General features: G+C 38.8%; 1 protein-coding gene across 3 annotated transcripts in view; it reads right to left on the reverse strand.

Moving 5' to 3' along the window:
- The window catches only part of PLXNA4 (plexin A4), a 910,139-nt gene that overhangs the window by 141,171 nt on the left and 744,106 nt on the right, over positions 1 to 24,862 (reverse strand). For all 3 annotated transcript variants that reach the window (XM_040343305.1, XM_040343306.1, XM_040343307.1), the window contains 4 exons: positions 22,857 to 23,008; positions 21,708 to 21,825; positions 7,217 to 7,353; positions 3,965 to 4,132 (listed from right to left, as the gene is read on the reverse strand). In XM_040343305.1, coding sequence (XP_040199239.1) covers positions 3,965 to 4,132; positions 7,217 to 7,353; positions 21,708 to 21,825; positions 22,857 to 23,008 — 575 coding nt within the window. The remainder of the gene's footprint in view (positions 1 to 3,964; positions 4,133 to 7,216; positions 7,354 to 21,707; positions 21,826 to 22,856; positions 23,009 to 24,862) is intronic.

Consider the following 24,862-nt stretch of genomic DNA (forward strand, 5'->3'; position numbering starts at 1 on the left):
GGTAAGTAAAACAAAAAAAATTTCCTCCAAATCTTATCGTAGTCTGATAGTGAAAAAAAAATTCAAGGTGGAACTTCGCTTTAAGAAATACAGATACTTTTTGAAGTTCCTGTATACCTGTGCAATATTCGTGCTAGCAAATACATTTTTTTTTGTACATGATTAGGTTTACACATTTACCAGTCATTTACTTTGCAAAGTAAAGTTGCAGTTTTTAAAGTGAACATTTACCTTGCTAAGTAAGTAGCCCCTATATATTTTAAAAATCAATTACAAAATCACAGAAATCTATAATAATGCAATGGTATATTTGTAAACAAACTCAGTAATAACAAAAAAGTTGAGTTTTTCACATTGCTTTATATATTTTCACGAAAAAAGCTTCTGGTTCTGTAAAGTCTTCTACCTGGCAGCCCCTGCCTGGATATAATTGCGCTGAACAACATGGAATCTCCTGCTCATAAACTGTTCTACAGCCTCCAGATAAAATGATATAAGCAAATTCCTAGATTCTGTTCTTGGTGAAAAAAGCATTAATTGGAAGGATTTGTAGAGGTGTCAGCTGTTTTAACCAAGTCACATATTTCTCTGCTTAGATGTTCAGTTTGGCATGCAACGTTAAATACCTCTTTTAGCTTATTTTGGTTTGTAAGAGAGAGAAATGACAGGTACAAAAAACTAGACTTCAAACAAGCTGTGTGAAACATCATAGAGTCTGTATAATAAACCCTTTTTCTATGTTCTTTCATGCTTAACTTCTCAAAGGTCTATATATATAGTGCCAGCGTAATTTAGGTTACCTGTAGGTATCAGATTTCGACTTAACAAGTGATCAGCATTAAAAAATGCAAGACATGACAACTTAATGGGTATAAATATGTTTTGTAATCCTCACTGGACCATTTGTTTTAAAATGGCTGGAAAAATGCAGAACCAACTGAATACTTAACAATTACACAGTACAAATTGATCACATGTGAAAAATCTTAAAAATATGGACATATCAATGGTCATTGATCATTAACAAAACTTGTTAGAGGGAGTGTCCCTCCTCTGTGTGATTATCTTTTCTACTCAGTCTAAGATAATTGAAAGATATGGAAATAATAACGAGACAATAAAAGCCCAGCTTTTTTTTTAAATCAGCGAAATGCATCTCAGGTACACAAAAACATGTATGAGTACAAAAGGTCTTATTGTTCATTTTCTTTAGAATATAGAAACAGCCTGAGTAGAAAAGTCATCTGCCATAAGACTGTAGAGAAGGACCCTTGCTCTCTGTGTGGAAGCAGTGGTCTTCCTGCAAAGATCTAACACCCACCCAGACCCCCCCCCCCCGAGTCAGAGCTAAATCTATATAATCAGTGTAGGGACTGAAGAGTTCTTAACAATCAATGACATCACCGCCTTAATCACTGAAATGGCTGGGAATTTAACATTCATGTAAGCCAAGGAACCAGAAATAGTTGGAAAAATGATTTGAGGTTTTCCCCAATAATTCATACCATGCCCTTCAGGTTTGGTATCAATTTTAACAGGGACCCTGTTCAAAAAAAGCCAGTAATTCCCCAATCCTAGCAAAGGAGCTGGGGTTGAAAAAAATTGCATATTAGTCGCATATTAGTCTGCTATGCATTTTGAGGGAGAACCCCATGTATGAATCAGGGGAGAAAAAACATGAAGTTCTCCCGAAAATCCCACACCAGACCCTTATCCAAGCATGACAGGTCTGATGGATGACTGCTGATATAAATGAAGGGACGTGACACACCCGGGTTACATTATTAACTGTAAAGTATATTGCCATGTCCATATATGGTAAATGATATCATCAAGAGACCTGGCCCCTCCACTGGACCTGCCTCAGTTTGTCGGAGGCCAGTCGGTTTTTTGTTCTCTAAGCAGGTTAGGACACATTGGGCTTTGATAATGACAAGCATCACTGGACAATGTTATTGACTATGAACATACATTGTGGGATATTTTTTTTTTAATTAAGGATTTGCTACAAACTATGTCAGTGTGTTTATTTATAATTTTTTTTTTTTTTAAATGAGTACCCCCTACTTATTTACATAGGAAGGGCCAGTATTTGGGTGTCCCTATATCATAAAAGAGTATTTTCAGTGTCTGTTATGTGCCTGCCCACATACCTCCACAACCACTGTAAGTGTCAGTTCTGCTGTAGTAGATTATATAGATGTTACAGATGTGGCATTTCACAGGCAAGTTCAAAGCATCCCCCGGGATGCTAATTAAAAGATATTTTAAATATTAATAATTCACTTTAAGCATTATTAAAATTAATGTTACCCGCCAGAGTTTTTAAAAAAAGTTTTGTTTTAGTACATGATCTTGAGACCAGTGATTGACAATTCCTTTCCCTACTAGCCTAGAAAATATACATTATTGTTTTTAACCATTCAGCTCCCTTTGACTTCAGTGGGGTTCAGATTTGGCACCCAAACTGTAGTAAGGTTTGCTGAACCTGTCCCCAACCAAACTCAGGAATGTTCGGCTCACCATTACCAATCAGTAACAAGCATGAGTTTTGCTGAATGAAGAGTTATGGGTCTGACTTAGCAGGGTCCTTCTATACAGTGCAATGGCAGGGGACAGGCTTTCTGTTCATATAGTAGCTGTTTTCTAAAGTAAACAAACCGTAAAGCCCTGTACACACGATCGGATATCTGATGGAATCTAGTCCGATGGATTTTTTTCGTCCGATATCCGATGAAGCTGACTTTCATCAGTCTTGCCTACACACCATCAGTCAAAAATCCGACCGTGCCAAAACGCAGTGATGTAAAACACTACGATGTGCTGAAAAAAATGAAGTTCAATGCTTCCGAGCATGCGTCGACTTGATTCTGAGCATGCATGGATTTTTGACCGATGGACTTCCACACAGACTATCGTTTTTTTCTATCGTTTTTTTATCCATAGGAAAATTTTAAAACATGTTCTATTTTTTTTACCGATGGAAAACAAACTGATGGGGCCCACACACGATCGGTTTGTCCGATGAAAACAGTCCATCGGTCTGTTTTCATCAGACAAACCGATCGTGTGTACAGGGCTTAAGACTTTATTCTACATTGAAAAGTATCTTGGCCTTCCAGAAAGAGTGAAGACTGAAAAAGAGGTAAGTAAATTCTTGATTCAACTTGAACCCCAGACCTACAGTTATGCATAAGAATGAAGGACATCTAATGGAACACATGTCTTAAAATACCACCCTTTTCAGTCATTTAGTAAAGTTCCCTTCTGGCTATGTGCATTGAGTGATTCATCAAAAAAATACACATCAAACTATTACAGTCCCAAGCACAAAGGCAAAGAACTACACTGATATTTTTAACTAGGCATTTTCAAGTCTGCAAGCTATATGAAGGTCTTCAGTGTAAATAGATAAACTTACCGTCAGATTAAGCTTTTAAATGTACAGTATTTAATAAATTACTCTGTCAATCTAATTTTTTCTAGTTTACGTTTTGGATCTCTTTGGATTAAATAATATAGAACTTCTATAACTCCAGCCTATACAGACAAATACGAAGCAAGTCTAAGCCAAATGATAAGATATAAAGGAGCTGTCACCTAGTCTATTGATCAGACTGCTTCTAACCTCATCTTGCCTCTTTACAAGACAAGTGAACAGGTTTAATGAGCAGTGGAGCTGAGAAAGGTCAATGGTATTATCGTGTGCACACTCCATAATTTGAATACATCGCTTCAATAGTGACCAACTATAAAATGTTTCTAAGAAATATTGTTTTAGCTACAAACTCTGCATTTTTATTATAACCAAGTCTGTGAAAGCTGAGTTATAAAAGTATAAGTATTATTTTAAATAATAATAATATTTTATCATATTGATTCAGTTACAAATGCTGCACCTCTAGTGGATATGCAGTTAAGTATATTTTATAGCAAATACTGTCTGCAGTCGTCTTAACAATACCTGAAAATGCTCCACTCTGGTTCAAGTTTGATAATTCTAGGATCCTCCACATACTCAAATATTAATTCCTGAGGAATTTTGGCTTTGTCAATCTGAACAGTCACTTTCACCTTCTCCAAGCCCTCAAGGGAAGCTGTGGTGTTACAGAATATTTCATTTGCTGTTCTCCTGTAACAAAGCCAGCAAATATCATGACTAAACATGCAGCACTCAATAAACATATATATATATATATTATACACAGTACATATGTTTGTCTCTGTATTACAGATGCACTTACCCCAAATACACAGTAAATAACAACTGCTTTGTATCACTAAAATCTGTGAAGGTAAAATATCTTTATATCTAACACCCAAACATCATCTAAAATGTATAGAATATAGAAAGGTTTAACTTTTTTATCATGAAAATTGTTGTGAAATTAAACAAAGATAATGCATTTTTTAAATTAAAGTTGGATTGGTGGGCTTTTGTAAAATGTTAAACCTTTCAAGAAGTGAAGGCTGAGCTTTTATATATATATATATATATATATATATATATATATATATATATACACAGTATCTCACAAAAGTTATATCTTTTCATGTGATAACACTGAGGAAATGACACTTTGCTACAATGTAAAGCAGTGAGTGTACAGCTTGCATAACAGTGTAAATTTGCCGTCCCCTCAAAATAACTCAACACACAGCCATTAATGTCTAAGCCGCCACCAACAAAAGTGACTACACCCCTAAGTGAAAATTTCCAAATTGGGCCCATTTTCCCTCCCTGGTGTCAAGTGACTCCGGGTGTGAGTGGGGAGCAGGTGTGTTAAATTTGTTGTTACCACTCTCACTCTCTCATACTGGTCACTGAACTGAGAGTTCAACATGGCACCTCATGACAAAGACCTCTCTGAGGATTTGAAAACAATTATTGTTGCTCTATATAAAGATGGCATAGGCCATAAGAAGATTGCCAAGAACCTGAAACTGAGCTTCAGCATGGTGGCCAAGATCATACAACAGTTTAACAGGCCAGGTCGACCAAAGACGTTGAGTGCACATGCTCAGCGTTATATCCAGAGGTTGTCTTTGGGAAATAGATATATGAGTGCTGCCAGCATTGCTGCAGAGGTTGAAGGGGTGGGGGTCAGCCTGCCAGTACTCAGACCATACACCACACACTGCATCAAATTGGTCTGCATGGCTGTCATCCCAGAAGGAAGCCTCTTCCAATGATGATGCACAAGAAAGCCCGCAAACAGTTTGCTGAAGACAATCAGACTAAGGACATTACTGGAACCATATCCTGTGGTCTGATGAGACCAAGATAAATGTATTTGGTTCAGATAGTGTAAAGTGTGCGTGGAGGCAAACAAGTTGAGTAGTACAAAGACAAATGTGTCTTGCTTACAGTCAAGCATGGTGGTGGGAGTGTCATGGTCTGGGGCTGCATGAGTGCTGCCAGCACTGGGGAGCTACAGTTCATTGAGGGAACCATGAATGCTAACATATACTGTGACATATATGTGGAATTTAAAATTTTTAAACAAAAGATGTGTAAACAGGTAAAATAGTGGCCCTTAAACAATGCAGTATACAGGAAAAACTGTAAATGATAACAATGATTAATGTATAAAACATGGATATTAAAAAACATCACCCAGTGACATGTGATAAATCAATAGTCCATAAAACAAAAAAAACTTTTGTGAAGTATTTCAATGCTTAATCTTCCTAAATCTTCCATCACACCAACGTGCAAGTAACTCCTCTACCTTTGAAATCGCACTCACCAACTTGCAATGCCTCCCGCTTTTGTGTTTGGCTCAGATGCCTTTTAAACCTCATAATGAGTTAAAAACGATCATTCAATATTCAACCGTGCTTTACACAGGATCTCTCCACATGTGAAATGAAAAGAGTGTTCCAATAGCGTGATATCATTTCAACCAGTTTATTAAAATCACACACAAGCTTCAATCTTGGCACTCACATTTCAAATAATTCAAACCAGCAATCCGTGAAAACCACAGCAAAACCTGCAAATGTTGGTACAGTGGTGCACTGCAGTCACGACCTGAAGTGTGCGCTCAATATTAGATCTCACCCACTCCAAAGCTCCAAATCGCGATGTCAGTGTCCTGCTACCAGCTCAGGCGTCACACGTCAGTATGGATGATTGCCGACAATCACACAATCACATTTTCAAAGCGCAATTCTCACACAATCATGCGTGTTCACTTAAATGGAATGCCCTATGCGCATTTGTCACCAAAAAAGAACCTCCTAAAAGCTCCTTAAAATATAATGGCATCTACTGCACATCGTGAGTTGTACAGCGATTAAAACTAAATTTGGAATTGTGGGCAGAATCTCTGCCATTCTGCCAGTAATTCCAAATAGTGAACTGTGAATGGAGCCTCATCTAAGGACATCTGAATAGGGCCAAAAAGAAACTGAGTAGTGTCATGGACAGGGCTAGGTAAATGCTGGATTTCAAGAAGATACATGATTTAAATAACGTTATAAGGCAGTACCATATACTGTAATACTGGAAAGAAGCTCAAACTTCCTTTTATGCACAACAAACCATTTATTCCACTATGAACATACATGTCCTTTTATACACTACAGTAAATAAGCCTAAGGCTGAAAAGATTGCTGCATGCCTTTCATAATGACTGCATCCACCTTTTTCACTTTGGGTATTTAGGTCCACTTCCCTTCAAGTCTGATCTAAAGAGCTATCATAAATACCAAAGAAGAAAAAAAATAAGTTAATCCTATTACTGGTTTCCTTTTTTATCATACAAATGGGAACAAGATAATTTTGTGCAGATTTAAAGCACTTTGTGAAATAGCCTGTAACCTTAATCTGAATATATTATGTATGCTTCATAATATATTCTCAAGAAAAACTGCATTAAAAGAACATTATCTGACAAATCATAAAACTACTGAATACTAATACATTCAGTATGTGACTGTCTCATGTCACTGCTTTAATCTTGCAAATCACTTGCACAAATGCAGATTATTATGAAACAGTTTTGATGTTTTATCCACACAGTTATATAACCAAATTTTATTTTACTCTTGTGGTTTAATTTTACTATGCTTGATAAATAATTCAAAGAATAAAAAATTAACACGTGTCTAATCTGAGCACCACAGATAAACCACGATCACAGAAAAAAAAATAAAAAGTGAGATATATTTAATGCAAATAATCAACATTAAATGACAAAGGCAATGTTACCTGTCAAAAATGCATGGTTGTCCCCCAAACATCACTTTGACACTGCTTCCTGCACTTAAGTTTGTTCCAGTGATAGTCACTTGTGTCCCTCCTGAGACGGGTCCTTGGGTGGGCTCTAACTTTGACAAAGCCAATGTCTGTTAGAAGAAAACAGTTATTTTATTTATTGATTTCTGCAATTAGACATGTATTGTGAAAGGAATTTACTAAGACTGGAGCAGTGAGAATCTGGAGCAGCTTTGCATGGCAACCAATCAGCTTCTATTTTCATTGTTAAAGCCTAACTGAACAAGCTAAAGATCAAAGCTGATTTGTTACAACTGTTTCAGATTCTGGCTGCCAATTTTAATAAATTCCACTCTTATATTTCTACAGTATATAATATTACATACGGTAATTGAGATTTGTATTTTTTTTCTTACTTTAGTTTCTTTTCAGCTAATCTGAATATTTATATTTCCCATTTTTCTTTCATTTTAAACAGTTCTCTGTTTTACAAATGTATTTGTAGGAGGTTACCTTCTCAGATAGTCCTTACTGACCTCTATCTGATTTTAATTGAAACACAAGAAAACTGAATACTCAGTACTGAATATAATTTCATTGTATGACCTGTGATAGTATAATGACAATACATTTTTGATTCCTTGTATTGTATCCTTGAAGTGTAAACTGAAGCTGGAGTTTTAGTGTGCAACTTTTCCACCTACTCAATGATAGTAGAGTAGTTACATTTGCATCACTATGCTTAGCATTACAAGTACCATTTAGTCAACCGCAGTATGGTCTAAAGCTAGCCATATACATTAGAGCGCAGCATGCATGCATGAATGATTATACCATCTCACAATGTCTCCTGGGCTATTTTCTCCCATGTATAAGAGCACTCTATAGGTACTTTTGTTATGGGTAATGGAGAAAGGCGAACAAGCTAAATACAGAAAGGGTGTGTAAAAATAATGATAATTGAGCAAGATTTTCTAACCCATCCAATCAGTTTGTTCCCCAAGAACACTCATTTTGGGCTGTTGATTGATACCCCCTAAATAGTGTATTTCTGTGCAATTTAACTACAAAGGAAGATCTAATGTCTATGGGCATATTTAGGCTAGCCATTGATAAGGGTTGAGACCATTTTCTGATTAAACAGAAGCATGAACAACAATAGTCTACTCCCTTATCTATATAGAACAGGCACAAATTGACTGAAAAATCTCTACTGTGGTATACAAGATGTAATTTCAAGTATCACAGCCAAGCAGTTTCATTTTTAACTCCATTCCTCAGTGTCTCTGCAGTGTATCTAAAACATTCTAGCAGTTCAAGCTGCTGTGGGCCATAGCTGCATTGTGAGATTATGGGGGTATTAAAGTGATTGCAAACCTACCACACACATGTAATACTTACCTGCTCTGCGCAATAGTTTTGCCCAAGCAGCCGACCCTCCTCTTCTTTCTCACGCCGATGCTCCTGGTTGCTTCCCCTTGCCGAGTACCTACAAAATGCAAGCCGTTTGCTATGAGGGCAATTGTGCTGTGCTCCACATCTGTCCCTTCTTACTGCCTGTAATTGACAGCAATGGAAGCCAATAGCATACAGCTAGATCAAGATTGGGCTCAGTTAAGGTCAAGGTGGGGGGGGGGATTTCTACCTTTCTATGCATTAGGATAAAAAACTTCAGTGTGCAGCAGCCCCCCATATTTACTTAAACCCCATCTTGAACCAATGATGTTGCACAAGAGTCTCAGCTCTATCTGGGACTCTTCCTGCTCATTGGCTAAGAAAGCAGCAGGGTGCTATTGGCTCCCTCTGTTGTCAATCAGTCATGGAGCCAATGAGGAGAAGGGCGGTGAGCCGCGTCTCTGTATCTGAATGGACACACAGGGCTGCAGCTCAGCTTTGGTTCCCCCCATAGCAAGCTGCTTGCTGTGGGGGCAGGAGGGAGGGGACAGGAGTGCCGACGGGGACCCAAGAAGAGGAGGATTTGGGATACTTTGTGCAAACCACTGCACAGCACAGATAAGTATAACATGTTTGTTATTTTTAAACATGAAAACCCAAGACTTTAATATCACTTTAATACAGAGAATGCATTAAGGTATAAAGCCTTCAGGTTTTAGAGCCAGTTTTCAACAACACCTGGCCATGACAGCAAGCAGCTGCTGAGGTTCAATGAAGCACAGTTGGGAGTTCCCACAGAGCTATTGCCGTAGGAGAGTGCACAAAGGTGCCCTGCATGCAGAACATGGAGCAAGGATAAGAAAACAAAAACTTAACTGTAATTCTTCTTTAATGATTTTTCTTGGGTTCTGGAGTTGTTTTTTTTTATTTTACATATGTGAGTTAAGGCTTGCCCTACTTGTGCCTCTTAGTAATAGCCAGATATATTTCTAGTAAGATGTAAATTCCCTTGATCGCTTTTTCAACCCTATTGTGGAGTTAACCTTCCCGGGACCACCAAAACCATCAGTCTAAGGAGATTCATTTTTGTATTTAGAATGCGATAACATATGATTACAGTCTGATACAGGAGATCACAATGATACAGAAATAAAGCATAAAAAATGCCTATTACAGAAATGAAAATCTGGAGTGTATACTTAGATTAGCATTTTAATGGAAAAACTCCTAAGGACTGCAGGAGAGGAGAACATCTGCATTCAAGTGATGAGTTATGCAGAAGTGACAGCATACACACAAAAAATGGAGTCAGTGGCTATATGAAAGCTGAACCTGCTATTGCTTGGCTCTGTGTGACTTTCAAAATTTGGGTCTGGAAAATTGCATTTTAACTACATTATCCTAGCATGGCTGTTATCCCATATTCTATTAATTGTATATCGATGAAATAAAAACATCCTCAAAATGTATATACATGCTGCCATGGCGACTCTATTGTGGACCACAACATATGACTTTAAATGACGGATGTGCCCACAACCAAGATGTGCCCAGGCTTACATTTTGTGCATTAGAATTTGGAGACTTATGAATAGGTATAGATTTCTTACAAAATAAAACAGCGTTACAGGTAAAAAAAAAGTCCCTTTAAGATGATGAGTGCTGCCCACTTCAGATTGTGGTAAAACCAACACTGAAATAAAAGCAAAAGAAGAAGCCAACAGCCCTGAAGCTCTGAAGAAGAGGGCATGGCCCTTAAAATGCATAAGCTATGCCCTTGGATGGACAAATATTCAGAGTTGGGACTGGATTATGTTACATGCACTCTATTGTGTGCCTTTGTGAGTACATTGGAATTAGGTTTTATTCAAAAAAGAGTCTTGTGATAATGAACTAGGCAGGTGCAATTTCTTCTTTTGTTTTTAATATAGATTCTTTAGTCCCTGATGTAACTAATAATATGGAGTTCAAGAAGCATGTATTTGAAGCCTTGAATTGACCACTTGTATGAGGGCCGACTTCCCTTCCCAAAATCTCATCGTTCTCAAACGCGGTGACGTACAGCACTATAAAAGGGGACGTTCGATTCCACTGGCGCCACCCTTGGGGCTGCTTTTGCTAATCTCATGCTACTGCGTGTTAAGTAAAAGTTTGGTGAGAGACGATTTGCGCTTTTCAGTCTGTTACAGCGTGACGAATGTTCTATCTCCATTACGAACGCTACTTTTAGGTGCGCTCCCGTCTCATACTTTATTCTGAGCATGCGCGGGTTTCTAAGCTTACACACGAACGTGTTTCTTGTCGCAAAACCAGCCCAATGAGAAACACGATGAGGAAATTGAGACTCCCGACGAGGAAAAAGAGAACTTCATTTTTGCTCGTCGAGATCCACGACAGTTTTCATGACGAAAAACATACACACGACCGTTTTCCTCGGAAAAAAAGCTCTGCCATCAAGTTTCTTGATGGATTCTGTCAAGGAAAACGGTCATGTGTACGAGGCCTATGACTCCTTCCTGTTGACTGGTGGAGCCAATGAGTCTCTATATGCCGAGCTTGGATCATTATGCTTTCTTGATATTGGTCCCTGAAAGCTTGATTGTTGAATCTGCACTGCTGTACAAGCCATGTGCTGGTTCCTGTGATGTTAAAGACCCTATCAGTCTTGCTTTTTTGGCTCCCTGCTGCTGGCAGGTAGCCCACACCATTTGGTAAGAGTACCCTATTGCCTCTACTGGTGGTGGTAGCACATTTGATGGTGAATATTGTTTCTTTGCCGAATCGAGCACACACCTCTGTCCAAATATCTACTTATTTTGCACCATTTTAAAAATTACTTTTTTTAACTTTGGACTTATCTAAGCGTCACTTGACACAGTTAAATGAACATTTAGGTTCTCAATATGTTTATGTATATGTTGTTTCACTATTTTGCATACTAGTCTTGCTTTGACTGCAATGTCATTAATGTATTTTTAATTGTGCACTGTCACGTATATGTTTGCATTATTACATATATCACTAGTTACCTAGCGCTGCATTAATTTTGAATCTATACTGATATTAGGTATAAACTGTGTGATTTATAAGTATACAATAGAATAACTGACTTTTGTCAAGGTTAATACAAAGTGAAAGTTATATTTATTTTAAATAGTTAGGTATTACAGCATTCTTTCTGGAAGATTTATGATGATTTAAACAGAGTTTAGTGTTAAAAAATCTTTTCCACTTTTCTAGTAAGACTGGAAGCACAAAGAGTTCTTAAGTAATAGTGCATATTCCTTATTATTCTAGTCTTTACATACTGTGAATTTAGAGGAAAAATTTCTATGAACATTTATACAATGACTTTAAAACATCTCCCATTGTATAAGTCACAAGCTCACAAGGAGGAAAGATGAAACATAAAGACAACATGCCTCAATGGCACTTTCTTAACAGAAGGCCACTCATAAGGGGAATTAATTTATACATTACATTATTTCTAAGAAAGACATGTTGAGCCATCTATTTAAATAAGTTAGTCCAGGAAAATATTTCTGTTTATTTGTTTAATTTCACTATTTTGGGTTTGTTTCTTAGATACAGCACAAACATATCACAGGATGTGGTAAATATTCTTTAATTAGGATGATCTGGATTTAGTTTACAACTTGAGCATTTAGTCGGCTATTTTATTATTTAATTCTAGAAGTGCAAAAAATACCTATTATTTTATGGAAAGAGGTGTCACATAGCTCAATTTAAAGACATGCAAAAAAGTGACACTTCCATGTAAGTAGGATTTTTAATGTTAATTTCACCTAAAGACACATGTTCTAACAATGCTCCCCCTGATCAATTTTACTTTATTTGTAGCCAGAACTGTAATACAAAATTTAATTTGTATAGAATAGGGAAAGGGTTAAACACCTTTGCAGGTTGTTTTTATGTAAACCATTGAAACAATTTGGCATCATTTCCTGTCATAGGTATACGAGAGAAATTTTCCAAGAAAGGGGAATTCCCTTCTTAGACAGTTGTCACCTAAACATGTGTTCCTATTGGAAGGTTAACCCTCTCTTTTTGTTCCTGTGACAACTCAAAACATTTTGGATTTCACCCTTTATGTCTTGGTGGCAATGGTGACCAGTTCAAATAGAAAGGTTATATCTTCCCAATGGTGACAAAGACAGAAATAAAAATGTTTATAGAGTGTCTATCGACCACATAGAATTTGCACGATCCCCCCCCATCAACACAGACAGTGCTGACAGGGGAATATCTCCTGCCAAGCAATTGTCTGCTCCCAGCAGGGGGTGGGGAAGCGGTCTCTGCTGGAGAAGACAGTGATTATTGCTAAAGGCTATAGTGAATCCGACAGGCTGGTTGTACCCAAGTTATTCGAAAAATCAACTTGGTACATTCAGCCTGTCCACACATGGTTCGAATCTCCAGATTTAATCCATCTATGGCCAGCCTTACTGCTTTATTCAAACTAAAAAAACAAAGTCTTGTCTTTATGTACTTTTTAATATCATTCTGTAAAACACATATGAATATACCTAAATTAAAAGTTCCCAATTTTCAGATTCCAAACATAATAAGACTCTGAGCTGATTTACTAAAGGCAAATAGTCTGTGTACTTTGCAAGTGCAGTTGCACTTGTTTTTCCCCCATAACTTACTGAATATGTTCAAGCTTCACTTCACATGCACAGGCTGGATGATGGAAATCATCAGAGCTTCAAAACATTTCACTTTTCTGGTGAAAATGAGTGCAACTGCACTTTAGTAAATCAACCCCTTTGCCTTGCCTTTTGATCTAAGGTTTTGACTTCTTTTCATCTGTAATCTATCTGGCATATTCCCATTTAAGTTTTTCTCCAGACACAGAGAAAAAGCGAATGGTCTGTGTTGATAGGCTTTGGACCTTTGCTGATGGCATTAGTTTGACATCAGTTTGAAATGCTTCTGAGCTCATTCATTTGACCTGCAGTTGACTTACTTCTGATCTGCATTTTAACTGCTTCAAGTGGATTTTGCCTTTCAGTAAATTTGTATGGGAATGCAAACCCAACCTCACTTGATGAAAACAATAGTCCTTTGACAGATGCCCCTAATCACTCTAAATTTAACATAATTCCCTCTTTAGATAGTTATCCCCCAGAACAGATATCCCCACTGGAAGATTTCCTCCCTCTTCCTATTCTGTGACTACTAAATACTTTTAGATTTCCTGTCACTTCCTGCCCCAATAACAATGGTCATATAGAGAAGATATACAGGACACAGACAGCAATAAAAAATGGACAGGTTTTATCATTTACTGTTCTATCAAAACAAAAAAAAAAGTTTTGGGTACAGCTTTAACCTCTTGACCACCGCCCCATGTCAAAAAGACGTCCTCTTTTTAAAGTTGAATATCTCGATAACGGCAGCAGCTGCTGCCACAACCGAGATATTCATCTTTTCAGGGGGCGGTGGTGTACACGATAACGGCGGTCTCCGCGGCGGATTCGCCGCGAGATCGCCGTTATCGGTGGCGGGAGAGGGGCCCCCCCCTCCCGCCGCTCTCCCGCGCCCTCCGCCGCTTACCGGAGCCGTCGGTAGCGGCGGAGGGGATCGGATGTGTCCAGCAGCTGAGCGGGGACGGGACTGAAGGAGAAATCTCCTTCGCCCGTCCTCATAGCTCTGCTGGGCGGAAGTGACGTCAAAACGTCAGTCCCGCCCAGCCTCTTAAAGAAACATTTTTTTTTTTTTGCATTTAAGTCTAATTATGAGATCTGAGGTCTTTTTGACCCCAGATCTCATATTTAAGAGGACCTGTCATGCTTTTTTCTATTACAAGGGATGTTTACATTCCTTGTAATAGGAATAAAAGTGATCATTTTTTTTTTTTATTTCAGTGTAAAAAATTATAAAACTAAATAAAAATAAATAAGAAAACCAAAAAAAAATTTTTTAAAGCGCCCCGTCCCGACGAGCTCGCGCGCAGAAGCAAACGCATACGCGAGTAGCGCCCGCATATGAAAACGGTATTCAAACCACACAAGTGAGGTATCGCCGCGATCGTTAGAGTGAGAGCAATAATTCTAGCCCTAGACCTACTCTGCAACTCAAAAAATGCAACCTGTAGAATTTTTTAAACGTCGCCTATCGAGATTTTTAAGGGTAAAAGTTTGACGCCATGCCACGAGCGGGCGCAATTTTTAAGCGTGACATGTTGGGTATCATTTTACTCGGCGTAACATTATCTTTCACAATATATAAAAAAATTGGGCAACATGTATTGTTGTCTTATTTTTTAATTCAAAAAAGTGATTTTTATCCAAAAAAAGTGCGCTTGTAAGACCGCTGCGCAAATACGGTGTGAAAAAAAGTATTGCAATGACTGCCATTTTATTCCCTAGGATGTCTGCTAAAAAAAATATATAATGTTTGGGGGTTCTGATTAATTTTCTAGCAAACAAATTGTGATTTTCACATGAAGGAGAGAAGTGCCAGAATTAACCCGGTGGGCAAGTGGTTAAATATACACAAAATAAACATATGCACGCATTTACCTAAACACTATGTAGCATGCTTCAAAATTTAAAGCAGACTTTCATCCAAAAAGTAAAGTGCAACTCATCTCTTCTCTTGCCTCAAGCATCTAAAACATTTTCAGCTTTTTTTTCAGAGGATGGGCACCTTTTTTTGACAGGCACCCACTCTCAATTTCTCAATCCTCCCATAGGCGAGAATGGCATGCACTTGACCCGCCCCCTTGCTGTCCACTCCACACCCTCCTGGGACATATTACACATCCTAGGGGGGCTACAGGACTAGTCTCGCTGCACTTCCCTGCTTTGTGCATGCATATTGCAAAGCCAACTGTGAGATATCGGAAAATTATATGTGGCTCCCAAATTCAAGATGGTGGCACCAAAGAGCCAAAGCCCAGCACAGAACAGACTGAGAGGAAGACAGCACTGGTCTCCATGTACTGGTAAATATTTGTTTCTTGAAAGTCAGTAGTTACAGAATCTATCTATAGCTTAAAGTCAATACAATACTTATATATTTTGATATAGTTAAATTACCCCAGCATGTCATGGCCATGGTTGCATTTTACTTCATTTTTGTATCATAGTTTTTTTATTCACTTTACTGGGAATGGTGTGGCCATGTAAGATTCAGCTCAAAAAGTCATACACAAAATGGTGAAAAAATGCCAGTGATAGAAACCCATCAGAGTTACAGACATAAAAGTTATTATCCAAAAGTTAAGTGACACAAAGGAGCATCAATTATTCAAAGGTATAGTTATGAATGTTTTATTTTCTATTTGCAGTATGATCAGAAAAAGAGATATCATGTTTGATTGTTTTAGTCAGGCAAACAAAAGAATACCTTGCTGAGAGATGGAATAGAAATTTAGAGAACATATTATCCCAAGATGTTCTGCCACTTGTGTGTTTCCAAATATACACTGTTAATCTAAACTGGAAAACCAATCCACAAGGAAGTAAGATGGCATGTACAGTTCTGTTTGGTATGGTCTACAATTTGGAATATTTGTCAATGGAAATGTTGTTTACTGTAACACATGATGCTCTTTCTAAGTGTTTTTTTTATTTTGCCAACCCAAGGATAGCGTATCCTTGGCGTCACACACCATTTATTAAGTAACCGTTTAAAATTTGTTGTACTAAAACTGCTGTGATAGTTCCAAATTGTTATGCTGCATGTCTGTGTTTAATTGTTTGATATTTTATGCCATATCAGTCACAACCTCAAAAAGCAAACAGTGCCGGCAGAACTGGATCTTCCTCTACATAGTGGGGCTGATTTATCAAAACTAAAGAGCGCAAAATCTGGTGCAGCTGTGCACAGTAGCCAAACAACCTCTAACTTCAATTTGTAACATTTAACCACTTCCATACCGGGCACTTACTCAGCTTCCCGCCCAAGCCATTTTTCAGCTTTCAGCACTGTCGCACTTTGAATGGCAATTGTGCGGTCATGCTACACTGTACCCAAACAAAATTGGCGTCCTTTTTTCCCCACAAATAGAGCTTTCTTTTGGTGGTATTTGATCACCTCTGCGATTTTTTTTGTTTGCGCAACAACTAAAAAAAACACTGAAAATTTGGAAAAAAAATTACGTTTTTATTTTTTTCTGTTAATTTTTTTGTAAATAAGTTTTCTCTTTCAATTACGGGCACTGATATGGCGGCACTAATGGGCACCGATGAGATGGCACTGATGGACATCGATGAGGTAGTACTGACGGGCACAGATGAGGTGGCACTGATTGGCGGCGCCGGTATGCGGCACTGATGGGCACACATATGCGGCGCTGATGGGCACACATAGGCGGCGCTGATGGGCACACATAGGCGGCACTGATGGGCACACATAGGCGGCACTGATGGGCACACATAGGCGGCACTGATGGGCACACATGGGCGGCACTGATGGGCACTCATGGGCGGCACTGGGCACTCATAGGCGGCACAGATGGGCACTCATGGGCGGCACTTATGGGTGGCACTGATGGATACTTATGGGTGGCACAGATGGGTATTGATAGGTGGGCACTGGGCACGGATGGGCACTGTGGGGTGGCACTGATGGACACTGTGGGGTGGCACTGATGGACACTGGGGTGGCACTTTTGCCAGGTTGCCAGTCAGTGCCCATTTGTGGGCACTGATTGGCATCTTTTTTCTTTTTTTTTAATGCTTTTTTTTTTTTTTTTAGACTTCTTTTTTTTTTTTGTAGGCTTTTTTTTGCCCACCCTGGTGGTCCATGTGGCGATCCGAGGGGGGGGCTGCACTGATAAACAATCAGCGCGAACCCCCCCCTGTCAGGAGAGCCGCCGATCGGCTCTCCTCTACTCGCGTCAGACGCGAGTGAGGAAGAGCCATCGACGGCTCTTCCTGTTTACATCGTGATCAGCCATGATTGGACACGGCTGATCACGTGGTAAAGAGTCTCCGCCGGAGGCTCTTTACCGAGATCGGAGATGCATGGTGTCAGACTGACACCCCGCATCACCGATCGCCGCGCGGCATGAAATCCTGCAGGACGTTCTGGAACGTCCTGTCAGGATTTCATAACCACTTCCCGGAAGTAAATCGGCTATAGGCCGGGCGGGAAGTGGTTAAGCTCTGACAACATATCTGAAAGCTGATTGGTTTTTATGCAGAGCTGCACCAGATTTTGCACTCTCAATTTTTGTAAAACAACCCCAAGGTGTCTTGTGAGATACTCTGGTCTTCACATTGATCTTTTTTCTGCTTTTTCTAATGAGTGCATTTTTGCAGACTATTTCAGTTTACCAATCCTCAGATGTGGTGGCTGAAAATTGTTGTAAACCTAGTCATGGAATTTGAACTAAGCTGATGCTGAACCGGGCAAATTTTAATACATGTATACCCAGCTTTACTGAGTAGATCACCAGGTGAAAATAAAGGAAAAAAAATCCTTAAAGTGGTTGTAAAGGGAGAAGTTTTTTTTATCTTAATACATTCTATGCATTAAGATAAAGACTGTTCTGTGTGCAACAGCCCCAGCCCCCCTAATACTTACCTGAGCCCCATCTCTATCTAGCGATGTCCATGAGTGCCTCGTGCGTCCAGGACTCTCCCTCCTGATTGATTGAGACACAGCAGTGGTGCCATTGGCTCCTGATGCTGTCAATTAAACTCAGTTAGCCAATTAAGAGAGATAGGGGGAGGGGCCGAACCACGGCTCCATGTCTGAATGGATACACAGAGCTGCAGCTCGGCCTCTAGGGTCCCCATAGCAAGTTGCTTGCTGTGGGGGTACTCAACAGAAGGGAGGGACCAGGAGCTCCAGCCAGGGACCCAAGAAGAGGAGGATTTGGGCTGCTCTGTGCAAAACCACTGCACAGAGCAGGCAAGTATAACATGTTGTTATTTTAATAGAGTAAAAAAACGACTTTACCTTCACTTTAAAAATAAATGAATGCAGTCATCACATCTAAGAATTGGTAAACTGCAAATTAATAAATGTTTGTTTTTGTCTGTAACACCAGTTTAATGGAAATAGTAATGGAATGTTCAAGCTGATTTGATGTACCAAAAAAGAAAAAAAGAAAAATAGCTGTTTTGAAAACCACAAATCCCAGAAATTCCTGTTAGGCAAAATCTCATGGATATGTTGTGACATCCAGTTCTTCAATCGCTGTTGCTAGTTTGAAGGTTTTAATCATTTATTCAGTTTAATCAAATAAGTAGAACTGCACATTAAATAATTAAAATTAATTTAATGACAGCAAGCATTCTTTGCTAAGCAAATACTTGTCTATTGATTGCTATACAATGGAAGTGTCATACATACAGAGTTCTAAACAAACATCTTTTCATCATTTTTGTTTTCTACTTCCCATAATTCATTATGGCTCCTTTTATCTTTAATTATACATTTGATTGAAATATTGTACTGTGAATTTAGACTTTACACATTATTATTTAGGACATATGGTGTTTCTCAAAAGAGTTTATTAGCAATCTCAAATGTTCTTTCCTTTTATTGAACTGACCAAACCTAAGATGAAGCCATGCCCTACTACTACCAATGACTGTTCGTACCTAAGCCTTTTAAACCTTTTAAACTATAAAGTTATGTGCAGAATATAATTCTACTTCTCCATGGGACAAAAGTTCAGTCATTAACAGAAGTTTAAACTGAACACTAAAGTTTGCTGATCTGATGTGAAACGTAAACCCTTCTGTAGTTTATCCCATATCATTACTTTGGTATTATAGACAATAAAATAGCATTACTGTCTACCTTGAATGTTTTAACAGTGGCAAGGTTAAGTTCACGCACTGCTAGAGTTAACTGGATTCTCTAAAGAGTAGATGTTAAGGCACAAAAACATTGCTGAGCTCAGCAGACAGACTGGGTGCCAATCCAGCTTTTGCTTAGTGCTATTCATGAGGAAACGAATTACTCAAATCAAGTTGCATTACCCATCAAAATGAAGAGGCAAAGGGAAATTCTCTGAGAGATAAACTCTCTTTTCTAATGTGCCCTTTTCAGATGAAATAATTAAGGAAAGTGTGCAATGCAGTCAATTTTCAGTAACACTTCACTTGAAATGTTCCATCATTACAAACTCATTAGATGCTTGTGCAGATCCCGCATGTTTTTCCCACAGGCATTCCAATGCAATTTAGTGTTAATGAACACTTAAAAACACTTCCGGATTAAGTTGTTGCAACAATAGATGTGATGAACTATAAAGTTGCATTAAAAAAATCAGTCTTCCATTCAGTGCTTTCCTCAAAGTGATACACTTTATAAGGAGAAGACTTGAGTCTTAAAAAGCTCTCAGTATGCTTACTGCTTGCATATATTAATCTTAACACCTTGTACGCTTGCTGTATATATAGGGACTTGGGTATACAGAAATCCTGCAGTGCAATTATACATATAGATGAATAAGAAGTATTATATAACTAGATAATACATTCACTGAACGGTTGGACTTTGCCGCAGGGTTATTGAAGCAGGGTAACAAATGTTCTCCAAGAGCCATGTTTATGAAAAAGAAGCATTATGGGAAATAATGCAGAGGCAAAAACAGCAAGTAGTGTCTGTCAGATTATGTGTTCGGAATTAAAATATTTCTTATCAACTTCACACTGCCATTTTTAAAAGCATCTTGTAGTCTAATAAATTTATAACCAAATCGTTCTTGTATTTTTTTTTTCTTTCAAGATTGATAATTAATTTCATGCTGGTTGCTAAAAAGCAGAGAATGTAAATGCATACTAAAATGACAAACACATTTTAAAGGTAACATGTACTAAGAGACTTATGCCCTATACACACGATTGGTTCGTCTGATGAAAACGGACCGATGTATTTTTTCATCAGATATCCGATGAAGCTGACTTTTATCAGTCTTGCCTACACACTATCGGTTAAAAATCCGATCGTGTCCAATGCAGTGACGTAAAACACAACTACGTGCTGAGAAAAATGAAGTTCAATGCTTCCGAGCATGCGTCGACTTAATTCTGAGCATGCGTGGATTTTTGACCGATGGATTTCCCCACAGACGATCGTTTTTTTCTATCGTTTTTTTAGCCATAAGAAAAATTTAAAACAGGTTCTATTTTTTTTCACCGATGGGAAAAAAACTATGGGGCCCACACACGATTGGTTTGTCCGATGAAAATGGTCCATCGGTCCGTTTTTATCAGACAAACCGATCGTGTGTACAGGGCATTACTGTATGTAGGCTGCCATTTCTGCACCTTCCTGAAAATGGCAGTGACTATGGGGTTGATTTACAAAAACTGGAGCATGCAAAATCTGGTGCAGCTCTGCATAGTAACCAATCAGCTTCCTGGGTTTTATTGTCAAACTTAAAACGATACTAAAGCCATGTATTTTTGTTTTAAAAAATAACAAACATGGTATACTTACCGGCTCTGTGCAGTGGTTTTGCACAGAGCAGCCCGGATCCTCCTCTTCTTGGGTCCCAACATGCCGCTCCTGGCTCCTCCTTCCTGCCGGGTGGAGCTGCTTGCTGTGGGGGCACCCAAGCAGGCATGCTCCCAAGCCACGGCTCTGTGTGTCCATTCACACATGGAGCCATGGCTTACCCTGCCCCTTCTGTCTCCTGATTGGCTCACTGGGTGTGATTGACAACAACAGGAACCAATGGCTCCCGCTGCTGACAAAATCCAATCAGGAGTGTGAGTCCCCGGAGAGGCAAGGCTTTTACTTAAAATACAAAGCTTATTGAAATTCACTTTCCAAAGTTTTTACCTTTACTAAGTAAGGGGTTCAATACGTTTGGTATATCAACCAAAAAAAAGTTTACTGGACCTAGAACAAACATGCAGATTAGTTACTCTGATTTCACAGTGATTGACCAGATGCATGTTGTTATTTGTATTTCGCTCAGAAATTGGGCCAGCCAAACAACAACATTCACAACATTGTCAACATTGACAGCCCACGTATTTATCTCAGTACAGTATTTTTATTTTTTTGCTTAGCTTGTGTTTGAAAACTTAAATGCTAGAAATAAAGATAATAGAATGCAGAGAGCAAGAAGAAGAGTGCATATACTTACAACAAAGTAATAGAGCAGGGAAGATCTTGCCATGAAACGAGGTCTGCAGTTTCCCACACAGACGTCCACGAATCCAGCATGCTGACTTGGCTTGGCATCCCCTATTTCACATACAATTCTAAAAGTATTAAAACAAAGAGGTTAGTGGAGGCTTATTTTAAAGCAATTTATTGCTGGATAGGAATATATTGGTTTTTTTTATGTCTATATACCGGACACACTTCTTCATTAAGCTGTCACTAATTAAAGTGCATTGGTGGTTGAGTGCAATCTGTAACAGGCATGAATGACAAACTGTGTGCATGCTTACTGCTTTAACATTTTGAAATCTCTTTGACTGTTACTACAATCAAACATATAAATGCAAAAGGAAGTTTCTGCTCCAGGTGAGTCTGCTGTAAATATCTGGGTGCACATTTAGCCTGTCAATGCACAACATATTCCTCTCTTTAGGACCAGAACTTGCTGCAATGCTGTACATTCAGGAAAACTGTAGAACTAAGGCCTTGTACACACAGCCGAGAAACTCGACGGGCAAAACACATCGTTTTGCTCGTCGAGTTCCTTGTGAAGCCGCCGAGGATCTCGGCAAGCCAAATTTTCCCATTCCCGTCGGGGAAAAAGAAGACATGCTTTCTTTTTGGCCCGACGAGATCCTCGTCGGTTTCCTCGTTGAAAAGTGTACACACGACCGGTTTCCTCAGCAAAAAAAAAAACCAGCAAGCTCCTTGCTGGTTTTTGCAGAGAAACTCGGCCGTGTGTACGAGGCCTAAGATGCATTTCACAGCAAACAACACTTACTAGGAAGCCCTATTTTGCGTGAAATGTGTAACATTTTTCAATGAGCTATTAACATTTTTATTTTGGTCACCAGAGGAGACTTCAAGACCCATATACAATACTTAAACTGAAATCTGGACTTCAGATTCCAGCATAGCTATTGTAAAATTGGCACCTTTCCTTGTGTTTTGATAGACGGGCACAGAACAAAATATTGTTTTATAGAAGACAAGAAAACAATCCATTCAAGACAAATGTCATAATCCAAATTCCTTCAAAATACATTCATGATTGGTAAATTAGGAAAAAAACAAGTACTTTCTTTTTTATGGATAACACTAAAGTGTATAATTATCAACAAAATCTTACTGTTCTGCAGGAATATATTCTTCAATCAAAGGAGTGCATTTGACTTCTGCCACTTTGACATCATTTTCTATTTCCCAAAACTCAAGTCCTAAATTTTCTCCACGAATGGTTACTTTTGTGCCTCCTTCACGGGGACCAGTAACTGGAATGATCTGAAAAAAAGATAAATGCATGTAAGTAAAGCAAGCTTTATACATAGTCGACAGGAATGTTAGCATGTTGACATGGATTACTAAGGTTGCAGATGCAAACAGGAATTCATTTGTTGAAGTCTCCAACAACCCACAACAGTGAATTATGAAGTATTATTTTTTGCGAATGTTCTAGTCAGTGTTGTTGCTTTGAGGACACTTTTGGCAAAGAGGATTAATATATGTTTGCATTATGCATAGTGATATCACCACTATGTGGTGCAATCCCCTAAAGGGAACCTTTAATGATATAGACATGGAAGCTTCCGCAATGTCTTGTTTTCAAGGTGCAAATTCCAGGGTTGTCATCCTGGATGCCCTATCCAGTGATCATAGGGAGATTCTGACTTTTAAGGCTTCAAAGACTACTTGATCCAAGTCAGTGACTCATTAGAAAGAGAAGCAGGGAACATGATTTAATTTCTGTAAATTTATGTGATTTTCCTAGTAGCAGTAACATTTAAAAAAAATGATCTTATATATTTTATTCTGCAATAAAATTATCAGCTTAACAAATTTTAAAATCAAATAAAAATGGCAGCATGACACAGACAATTCTTCCCATCACACGATTAGGGGCTAGCAGAGGTTGTGGAGAAGATGTAGATTTTGTAACATCATTAATCCCAGTTGCCTAAAGCCAAACACAAACCCTTGTAGGTCTAAGCAGTGAATACATGATTAGCTCTGTGGTGGAAGTCTGCTGCCCCAGGGACTTGTGATAAGCTCTTATTGAGCTTTGTGCCCTCCAACTCCTCTGCAAGCATTCCTAACCTTTATAGGATGCTATTGAATACACTACACTTTGATGGATTGCTTCCCTTCTTATGTTTTAATTAGTGCAAGAAGAAAATGCTTAAAAGAAATACATCATTTGCACTGAAGTAAAGCAGTAAGAGCCTAAATGACATTTCTCTGCAAAGTTTTGTGAGTTTTAGCTTCTTATTGTCATCTGGTGAACTTCCCAATGAACTTCCCAATTATCTTCTCCAAGTGTTCTTTTAACTTTAATTTAAACCATGTTATGCCACAAACTAATAGCACATCTAGGATGTAAAAAGGGATGTAATAACTGACTTCAGGTAACTGTAAAACATGGTACCATGTATGTGTTCTGAATAATGAGCACTTATTAACTAGCTATACAAAAAAAGTATTAAAGGGGTTGTAAATGCAGAAGTTTTTTTATCTTAATGCATTCTATGCATTAAGATAAAAAGGCTTCTGTGTGCAGCAGCCTTCCTCAGCCCCCCAACACTTACCTAAGGTCCCTCTCTGTCCAAGCAATGTCCACAAGTGTCTCAGCCGTCCGAGACTCTCCCAACTGTTTGGCTAAGACACAGCTCCCGCTGTTGTTAATCAAAGTCAGCTAGCCAATCAGGAGAGAGAGGGGATGGGGGCCAGGTCGGGGCTCTGTGTCTGAATGGACGCAGAGAGCTGTGACTCGGCTCGGGTGCCCCCATAGCCAGCTGCTTGAGGGAAGGGCCAGGAGCACAGAAGAGGTACCCCAGAAGAGGAGGATCTGGGTTGCTCTGTGCAAATCCACTGCAACAGAGGAGGTAAGGAAACTTCCTAGCAAGGACTCTACCTCTTCCCTCTGGGAAGGTATGCACCATGCAGCATGGGTGAGTTAACCAGGAATTAACTTCACTGCATTGTTGGACTATATTCTTTGGCTTGTTCAGTAGTCTGTTCAACTGATTTTTTGCCTGGTCTGAAGTTTTTTAAAGGGTTGCACGGTGGTATATGGCATATCTAGGAGAACAGGGCCTGTAAATCACATACAGGGGTGTAGAGGAAGGAGTGGAATGCTAC

This window comes from Rana temporaria, chromosome 3 (genome assembly GCF_905171775.1).
Source record: "Rana temporaria chromosome 3, aRanTem1.1, whole genome shotgun sequence".
NCBI classification, from domain to species: Eukaryota; Metazoa; Chordata; class Amphibia; order Anura; family Ranidae; genus Rana; species Rana temporaria.